The following is a 10,633-nucleotide window of genomic DNA, read 5'->3' on the forward strand; positions in this document are numbered from 1 at the left end:
TACTTAGTAATCCTCAATGTCTGTGTTGTCAGTGTTACTTAAAATGTTTTAAAACAATCTAAACTATAGCAGAGTTTTCCTTGGAAGACTTGTGTCTTGGTGGGTATGTGAAGGAGGTGACTCACAGGGATGTTGAGTGGTTTCCATCATCTTCAGTAACATTCCATTTCGAAGTCATCTTGGTGCTCGCACTCTTGGACAACCATTCAGCAGTAAAGCACCCATCAGCTGTTTCCCTATCACACTTAACACATTGGTTGCTGGGTCTAGGTTTTCACTCTAACAAAAATCATGAAAAACAACTATGCCAAATATCTACCACACCATGTGGGCTCTTTTACACTGTTCCAGTGAACCACTATTGAAGTAAAGCATATGGCAAAATAAGCGAACAAGTTCTATAACAGAAATAAGACTCCCAGAGTTGGATTTCAGCTGATGTGCAATATGAAAAAAAAAAAAAAAAAAACTAGACAAAATTTACCTTTAGATTGCCAAATGGTTACTTGCAAAGTTATTTTTCTGATCAAAGTTTTAATCTGTTTATTGCCAATGACATCCATCAGAACCCTAGAGACAGCATTATCAATTCTGGGGTAACTTACAAAGAGAGGAGACACTGGAGGTCCCCCGAAGAAACTGGTGTAACCCATCATCACTGTCACTGGAACTGGCTATGCTGTTCCTCATTTCCAGCATGGAGATCTGTGTGCAAAGGCTGAGCTGATGTTCCAACTTACTGACTTTCTATGAAGCAAAGTTTTAAGATATCTGAGTTTTGTGGCACATAAATCATATATTAAGCAGCATTTACTTTTCCTTCAAATAAGTCAGTGCATATAAAAGATTACCTGGCACACAGTAAGTGTTCAATAAATATTGGCTATTTTTTTTTATTATTAGCTATTACACTGACTATATTAAAGAAAATCACTATTAATTTATATTAAATTAATAAAACTTATAGCCTATTTATTATTCTGAAAAATAATAAGCACCAACTTAACTGGAGAAAAACCTACACAAGATGACTTTAAGAGGTCACCCATCCTTACTCATTGTTCCTGGAGATCCTTGATAAGCAAACAGTACTTATCATAGGAACAACGTTTTCCAACTTCTCTTCTGTAATTGTTTTAATTTCTTTCTAAGCAAATGTGGAGAAATTAAAATAAAATAGCAAAATTTCCAAGACCTATATACCTCTAAAATCTCTAGCTGAAGAGCAGCAGGCTTCCACTCCACACCTCTCTAGTCAACTATGGGCTTTCTGGGAGGGGCCTGATCAGGAAGACGTGTAAGACTGGAATGCAGCAGGGTGAAAATGCCAGCTTCCTGCTCATTGGAGTTGGTCAGAGTTTCTCTGTCTGCAATCTCCACGTTGTCCTGCCTTCTCTGACCAACTCCACCCTCACCTCCTCCCACTCACTTACAATTTCATTAGATTGCTTAAAAGATTCTTTGTGAAGAGGCTAGCACATCCTCACTACAAATGGAGGCCCCAAGATTTACAGACTCCTTACAAAGTAATGGTAAATGTAATAATTATAAAATATTTCCTTACTTTCCAGAAATGATTCCCTGAAGGATTTCTAAATTACAAGCACCCCCCACTGCACTTAAAACATGACTAACTGATGAAAATTCAGGAAAATATGTATTGCATAAAGTGAGGCATAACTCATTATACATATATACTTAACAAAACAAACTCAGAAAAAAACTTACTTTATCATTCAGTGTAGGATCATTCAGTGAGTAGAGCTTGTTCGTAATGTCTTTTCCTATAAGATATCTAAATATTTCATACAGGAAAGGTTCTGATTCCAGAAAGTAAGTTAATCTTTCTCTTGACCAGCATAAAAATTTGCAGTTATCATCTGCAATAATGGTGACCTGTCGAAGAAACAAACATCAAAGAAAAAAGAACATCATTTATATACATTATGACTATAGTAATTTGGGGGAAGAGAAGAGTAGAAAAATTTAGTGGATATTATCATGGCAATGATTTGTCAGATTAATGAAATTAAAATTAGGTCCAATATGCATAAAATTCTACAACTGTGAATAAAACTATGTTTAAAAACAAGAAATCTACAGACTAAACAAAAGCCAATACTCAGAGTTCCGTTGTCTCATTTTGTGGGGTCTTATAATGGAGGAATGATGACAGTGTGAATACTGCTGCTGTCTAGTGTGTCAATACTGCTGTATAGTGTGCTAGACTGATGTTCCAGCTAGAGGTATGATTTATGGCTAAATATTTCATTATACCTGATAATTACAATAAAGGTTTATGAATACAGCTTCAAGTAAACAAACGGAGGTAAGATTCCTGAGGCAACCTGTAGATAAAAGACCTTCTGCCTAGCTGACTCTGCAAACACACACTACCCTAGGTTGCTGTCGTGCCAATTCTGACTCGGGGAGACCCCATGTGTGTGTCAGAGCAGAATTGTGCTCCATAGGGTTTTCAGTGGCTGATTTTTCAGAATAGATTGCTAGGCCTTTCTTCCAAAGCACCCTGGGTAAACTTGAGCCTCCAACCTTTTGGTTAGCAGCGGAGCACATTAACCATTTATGCCACCCAAGGACTCCATAAAACACTAAATTTCATTCATTCTTGCAATATACATTATTATGTAAAGTATTAAAAAGCAAGGACGTCATCTTGAAGACTAAGGTACACCTGACCCAAGCCATGGTGTTTTCAATTGCCTCCTATGCATGCAACAGCTGGACAATGAATAAAGAAGACCGAATTAAAATTGACGCCTTTGAATTGTGGTGTTGGTGAAGAATACTGAATATACCATGGACTGCCAAAAGAACGAAATATCTGTCTTGGAAGAAGTACAGCCAGAAGGCTCCTTAGAAGCAAAGCTGGCAAGACTATGTCTCATGTACTATGAACATGTTATCAGGAGGGATCAGTTCCTGGAGAAGGACATTGTGCTTGGTAAAATAGAGGGTCAGTGAAAAACAGGAAGACCCTCAACAAGATGCACTGACACAGTGGCTGCAACAATGGGCTCAAGCATAACAACGATTGTGAGGATGGTACAGAACCGGGCAATGTTTCGTTCTGTTGTCTGTAGGGTTGCTGAGTCGGAACCGATCGACAGCACCTAACAACAACCACCTTATGCCAGATGCTGTTCAAGGCACTAAGGCTACAGTGGTGAACAAGACAAAGTCCATGTCCCATGAAGTTTACATTCTAGTGGAAGAAGCTCACGATAAAAGAAGAAATATGACCACCTTGGGTGGCGATAAGTGTACTGACACATATAGAACAGGGGAAAGTGGTAGAGAATGACTAGGGGGTGACAGTCAGACATAAACCACTCACCTCATATATGAATTATACTTTTAAACATTGAAGGTGGTCTAATATCTATTATATAAGTGGATCCTCAAAACTGCCTTGAAGATAAACCAAACCAAAAACCTGGTGACGTCCTGTCGATTCCGACTCATAATGACCCTATAAGACAGAGTAGAACTACCCCACAGGGTTTTCAAGGAGTGGCTGGTGCATTCAAACTGCTGATCTTTTGGTTAGCAGCATGAGCTCTTAACACTGTGCCACCAGGGCCTGTGACTTGAAGATAAGACAGGTATTATTCTTCCTCATTTTTCAGATGGCAAATGAGAGTCACGCGCCCAAGCGCTGAAGAGGGGCTTGGGGGTTAAGAAAATCAACGTCCCTTAGTTTTGCAAAGATGTTACCTACAACTGTGGAAAGTATAATTCATGTACAGTGGGGGACAAAGTTTATAAAGGAGTTGGAAACCATCTAGGAGAAGAAAAAGAAATTGCACTTGGGTGATATATAAGGCATTTAACTTCTCTTCAACCATCTAAATTACCTCAAGTTTCTACTGAGGTAATAATACTTTTAATATGATACTATAATTTTGCTTAGCAATTCCATTTTTTTATTGGTGGTTGAAAAATACTTTAAACCTGTTTAAATTACTATTAAATTTAATAGTAATAAACTATACCTACAGTACACATAAATAATTTTCAGGTCAACAGAGCAGGCATTTAGCTGGAAGCTGGTAGTCAGCATGTTGACTGAGCTCATTCTATTTAATGACTAATACTTCATTTTTGCCAAATAGTTTTGTTTAATGATTTTCTGTCAAACAGTCACATAAAGTATTTGTAATAAGGAATTTTTATGAAGTAATACAGGAATATTTAAAGCTTGGGCAAACTAAACTTTCTTAAGCTATTAGGCTACCTCAGCAGCGCCATGTTTGAGTTCTTGTGAAGAACTTTACTAAGGAAATAAAAGCAAATATGCAACAGAAGACACAAAAGGATTTCTTTTAGGTAAAGGATTAGACTATAAGTTTGTAACGGGGTTTGCCACGATTGTCTCCAGGCACTGGATTAGTCCCTCCTTAGATTCCAAACCAATTCTACACCCTCACACAGTGGGAAGACAGAGGCTCCATTACCTAAGAACAAGGGTGCCTGAGGGAACTGCTGAATGTGCTAGAATCGGAAATGGCAGTCTGACAATGTGACTGGATGACTGTCCACAAGGGAAAATTTATTATTTTTTTATGCATTGCACATTTCACACACCAGGAACATGATAATGACCTAGAAGTGATCTATTCAACTAATACTTATTGAGTTCCCATACGCACTAAAATCTATCAGAGTCAAAACCGGCAGATCAAATTGCTTCACAACTTAATCAAAATATTTACTTAATACTTAAGATAATGTTTTATTTAAATACAGTTAAAATTTAGTGCCAATTTTTTTTCCGTAAGAGCTTCGATATGTGTCTCCATGACATTCCTCTTCCCCTTAAGTTAATAAAGCTTTGATTTCCAGGCTTCACAGCACAATACATATTACTGACTATGGGAAGGCAACAGTGGGAGATAATGAACAAAGGAAAAAAATATAAATGGTGAAGTTCATTTGATATAAAACAACTGTACAAAGAAGAAGAAACCAAACACAAAGCACTTAATATTTCTACCTTCTGTAATAATGATATTCACGATGCTATCAACAGTTATAAGCATTATACCAAAAGGACTTGTCAACGCTTAGGAGAGAATGAGCCCTAAGTTCAGAATCCTTTTTCTCAGTTGTTTTTCTCTATGTCTATTATCACTATAATTACTAAACATTCACCTGAATCACAATCACTGTGCAATCTCAAGGGACGGTCATTGAGTTGGATTGCCTTTTCTTTCCCCTTTATCACTCTATTGGATAACTCATTAGCATCCCTACCAAAGAATGAAGATAAAGACATAAAAATTCAAAGGAAGCAGCTCCTTGTCAGAACACGTGTAAACTGTTCACAGAAAAAAATGAGATTAGTAGGTACTAAGCATGTGGGTGAGAAGTCTGACCATTGAGGACTTCACGTATCCCCTCTCACAGGTAATAAGAAGTCGGCCCTGGGAGCATATGACATTTTTCATTTGGGAACTTGCTTCAGTAAGACGCAATATACTCCTACACTGATGTGCAACTGCTATTTTCGCTCTTGAGTATGTGCCAACAGGAACATTTTGTAAACAATCAAAACACAATCTCTCCCCAGGGCTTACTCTGATGGCATTTGCTCCAATTGTACAGGATGCAGACTCAAATCACTAGAGTTGTTTTTATCCATTGACCAATCAGGAAATGCCACCCCAGACTTTATCCAGAGAAAAGCTGACTGGTCTCTGAGAAGGCTGAATAAATGTCCTTCACCGAGCTAAGGTATCTCAATTTTGCTCATGTTTTTGGAGTCTCTGCAGCAACTGTCAGGAACCTTTCTTAACTACCGAATCTCAATCCCCAGTACCGAAGAAAAAATAACTGTTGCTAGTGACAGAAATCCCTTTTGTTGTTAACATAACTGTGAAAATATAATATAAATTTAAGTCCAGTGGAAAATATAGTGCATGTTAGTATCCCTGGTCCCTCAGGGACCACTTGCTTCTGGAAGCAAAGGAGGTTTAGCTCCCATTCCCACCGTGAATCTCAGTCTCTTCAGAATTACATGGAACTTGAGGTATTACATAAAACCACCTGCTACTATACACAAGGGAAATGGATGCAACAGATAAATGTCAGACTTCGGAGAAAGAAATTGTGGGGAGGTCAGAGGAAAGAAGGCGAGAGAAAAGAAGTGGCCCTGTACCAGTTTGTAGATGGTTGTGATTACAGATACAATAAGAACATAAATCTCAGTGCACAGCTGACCCTCACAATACACAGGGTAAGAGAGTAAACTAGAGGAGAGAGGAGCCAGATACAGCATCAGCTTTCTGCTTCTGTATCTTCAGCCCAGTCAGCTTGGAAATAGCACTGTGCCAGTCAGCATATCTATAGGACATAACTTTAAAAAGCAGTGCAGTTACTCGTGCATTACTCAGGCAGGGTGGAAGCAGCACAGGGCTGAAACCATTGTAAATGAAGTAAACTAAACTGTATTTCTGTGAATTTTCCCCTTTATCTCCACCTTTGTGGCATCCCAAAATGGCTCTAAAATAAGATTTTGCCAACAAGAAATACTGACATTTTCCTCTCTCTGGTGGTAATATTCTCCTTCCATTCCATCTCTTACCTAACTAGATTTTCTCTCTTGCTCATAAGCAACCCTGTTCTCAGGATATTTCCTTATTGCTGTTTATCCAGAGCCTGAGACTAAAGGAAATTCTCACTTATCTTCTTGGCTCCTCCCACCAACAACGAAGCAAGTTAAATAGGAGGGCTGAGCACTTACAGAGAGAACGGGAACAAAGTGCCATGTAATGGGGCAATTTTATCTCAAGATACTAAAGAGCATGCTGAGTAGTCTGCGTTCAAACTCTATTCTTTGCCCGTAAGCATATTCATTAAATATAAAAGAGGAAAGGGATTAGCTTTTTGATAAAGATAACTGACAAAGCCAGTTTTCTGGCTTTCTCCAATAAGTGTTCAATTAAGTGTTTTAGGAACACTGATTATCTATAAATGACATTTTCCTTATTTCTCATAATAAGAATACTGGATGCTTTTTATGGAAGATTTAGAAAAATTCAAATAAGCAAAAAAGGAGAAATTAAAAAGCTATCAAACTCACAACCTAGAAATAGTAGTGTTAATACTATGGCCAAATTAGGCTATATCTTTCTAAGCCTTTTTTATGCCCATATATACACTATTCTAAGTTTTTTTAAAAATGGGATCATGTAATATATACTATTTAGTAAGTTCTGTTTTCAATAAATCATGGCCTTTTAAAATTAATATCCTTTGGATTCTGAACGAGACATGAATTCATCTAAATCTTAACTATCATACCAAAACATACCTGGAATTTTTCACCTTTGTGCATCTGAGTTGATCTAAATTCAGGAGAATCTATAAAGGCACAGGGGTAAATGTTATGCAGAAAATGTCCTCGATAGGAGACCTTCATTCTGATAACAGAAATGAATGTTAATAATAAACACAAAATTTTTCACAAATAATAAAACGATCCTTAAAATCTTCTGTCTTATCGGTTTATATTTTGTATTAAAGTCTTAAAGACTCCAAAGATGACTGACATAATTAAAAACACTTTGTAAGGCACAAGTATTTCTTTAAAAATAATTGGAAAAAGGAAAATAAAAGACAGTATCCAGTACTGAACCAGACATGTGCCCTCCCACCAACTGGTCTGACCCAAAGGTTATCATCTCTATTATAGCTGGAGTGACACTATCATTTATTATTCAAACTAGGACACTTTTGAGAGGGAAAGCAGTGGTATAAACAATTATACCAGAACCACAGACATTCACTGGGATTCTCCCCAGAAAACTGATATTCCTACCCACCCCCCCGAAAAAAAATCACCTCTGAAATGTTCAGAAGCTTCTTGAATTTTAATGTCTACTTTAAGTAGACATTAAGTAATTTTGACTCATTAACTTTAAAAAGAAAAGGTTAAAAAAAAGTTAAAATACAATCAAAAATCCTGATGTCAACAAGATTCACAGCAGTAAACTCTAACATGTGGCTCTATAGCATAGCTCCACAAAGTAGTTGTAAAATAAAATTTCACCAACAACAAGCTCTGTGTCCACCTCCTCCATTAGCTGGCAATATTCCCTCCAATTCATTTCTACCCGGAGGCCACGATGAGACTAAAGGCAAACTGGGAAGTTCAATTTTCACAGAGCACTTACTTTCCCTTCAGAAGGACACTCAGGCGGTCATCAACGGAGGTTTTGTCCTCTACAGCGTAAGTCTGACCCTTTTTCAAGGTTTGGATCATGCAAAACTGTACAGTTAATCTTCTGAACAAATCTGGGGACACACGGAGTGGTTCAAACAATCGCCGGTAGATGCCACTGAGTTCCTTTTCAATCTTTACCTGAAATACAGTAACAAGGAGATGCTGTGCTCATGCAGCAATACTGAAACACTGACGTCTGTAGTCTCAACATGGGTTTAAGGATAAACAAATCTTTGATGCATACCATCACCCTTCTGTATTAGGTCCACTGAATCTTATACAGAGAATAAGTGGTGATATAAATTTCTACTCTAGATTCTAAAAAGGCATTTCTGCAGTTAAACTGAACTCTAAGAGCATATGGGAAAGATCTGCACTGTTAATCACACTTCTTCTTACGGGCTATAAAGCAACTGTTGAAGTTCTGAATGTTCTCAGGACATTCACCTTCCCAATCTTTGCACCTTCTACAAATGACATAAAACCTTTTCATGTTTAGAATACTTTTGTATCACAAGAAGAAATTACACTAACTTTTAAATATTATAGCAAGATGATAAACATAAAATAGAAATCAATGTAGAAACAAATTTATGAAAATAATACATACACTAAGCATTTTATCTCCATGTAATTATTATTTAATATACTAACAGAGAAAAACAAACATTCACATCTGCAATCATTGCTTCTCATTTATTTATTCTCAAGTAAAGAAAAGGGAAAAAGAAAGATGTAAATGGCTTTCAGTGCAGCGGTTTCATCCTAAACCTAAATGAACTCTGTGGATTGGAGAACCTGCTGGTGAATAAGGCTGGCTACTGGAGGAAGTGAAAAGCAGAATTGCTTAATCACCTCAGAGCCCAGATTCTCCAAGGCCCAGGTCAGGTTACGTTTCCTTATTGGGTCCATCTTAGTCTCTGGAAGCCACGCTAATTGTTGAAGATGCAAAACTGTACTGGACTGTGAATGAACTCTGGGGTCCAGATCAAAGGGTCATCTGTCCCAGTGAAATCTACAGCAGGTGTACTATGACACTTACAGACCAAGGTCACGACAGCTGCTCAGAGGTCACTCCGGCATTTGCAATACTCTTACTTGTCCTGCTGTTCCATTTTAATGAAGAGCTAGTATTTATACATTTTTCAAAAAAAGTAGGTTTATAGTCCGAGAAGAAATAAAAACACAGACACTAAGTAATTTACCTACTTGGTGCTACCATCACATCAGCAACTTCTGAACCTTATGTTCTGAGATTTCAGCAAGTTCTAATAGTCAGGGACTGTAATCCTCATTATTACTATCATCTACCTACCCCACTCCAAAGCTCCAGTAATGAGCTTTTAAAATAATTTATTCACGCATGTGCCCTACTTCTAGCACGCACACTAGCCAATGTGGCACAGTAATGAACACATGAACTGAAGAATCTATTGACTCATATTCATAACCTGTTCATCCTGCAAATCTCAGCTCAAGTCCCAATTCCTTCATGAAGCTTCCTTTATTCTTCCCTCTTTTAAAGTACCCAGTCACCAAATGCTTTTTTCTTCTTCTCTTTGAAAGTACCCACTCGTCAAACGTTTTCTTTAAGCACCTACTACGTGCCAGTTATGGTTGATAGGAAGAAGAATACAACATTAGGAGTTATAGATTATACTATTTCCCCCCACTATTTGCTGCCCCTATTCCCTGTAAGAGGACTGTGCATCCTCTCATCACCCCCTCCCCACTTTCAGGTTTAGCCATGTCACTTCCTGTAGTGGACTGAACAACCAAACCCACTGCTATCGAGTCGATTCTGACTCATAGAGACCCCACAGGGTTTCCAAGGCTGTAAACCTCTATGGTAGCAGACTGTCACATCTCCCTTGGAGCCAATGGTGGTTTTGAACCTCTGACCTTTCGGTTAGTAGCCAATTGCTTTAACCACCACCACAAGGGTTCTTTAAGTGGATTCAATAGTGTCCCCCAAAAGGATACGTCCAAGTCCTAACCCCTAGTGCTGGTGTCCTTATAGCAGAAAGGACAGACAAATGAGAGACACAGAAAGACATAGGGGAAAGTCATATGAAGGGAGGCACAGATTGTAGTTATGCTACCATAAGCCAAGGAACACCTGGAGCCACCAGAAGCTGGAATAGGCAAGGAAGGCTCTCCTCTAGAGCCTTCAGAGGGAGTGTGGCCCTGCCAACACCTTGTTTCCACACTTCTGGTTCCAGAACTGTGAGAGAATAAATCTCTGTTGTTTTAAGCCACCAAGTTTGTGGTAATTCATTAACAGCAGCCCTAGAAAACTAATGCAACTTGCTTTGGCCAATGAAATGTTAGCAGAAGTGATGCATGCCATTTCTGAGAACTGAAAGAGACACTGGGTGTTTCTCTTTT

At 38.1% G+C, this 10,633-nt stretch overlaps 1 protein-coding gene across 2 annotated transcripts in view; it reads right to left on the reverse strand.

The window, feature by feature from the left end:
* BVES (blood vessel epicardial substance) overlaps positions 1-10,633 on the reverse strand; it is a 37,053-nt gene that overhangs the window by 17,008 nt on the left and 9,412 nt on the right. For both annotated transcript variants that reach the window (XM_004372426.3, XM_004372427.2), the window contains exons 4-7: positions 8,196-8,383; positions 7,334-7,442; positions 1,729-1,896; positions 606-747 (exon numbers count right to left, since the gene is read on the reverse strand). In XM_004372426.3, coding sequence (XP_004372483.1) covers positions 606-747; positions 1,729-1,896; positions 7,334-7,442; positions 8,196-8,383 — 607 coding nt within the window. The remainder of the gene's footprint in view (positions 1-605; positions 748-1,728; positions 1,897-7,333; positions 7,443-8,195; positions 8,384-10,633) is intronic.

The sequence above is a fragment of the Trichechus manatus genome, unplaced genomic scaffold, assembly GCF_000243295.1.
Source record: "Trichechus manatus latirostris isolate Lorelei unplaced genomic scaffold, TriManLat1.0 scaffold00017, whole genome shotgun sequence".
NCBI classification, from domain to species: domain Eukaryota; kingdom Metazoa; phylum Chordata; class Mammalia; order Sirenia; family Trichechidae; genus Trichechus; species Trichechus manatus.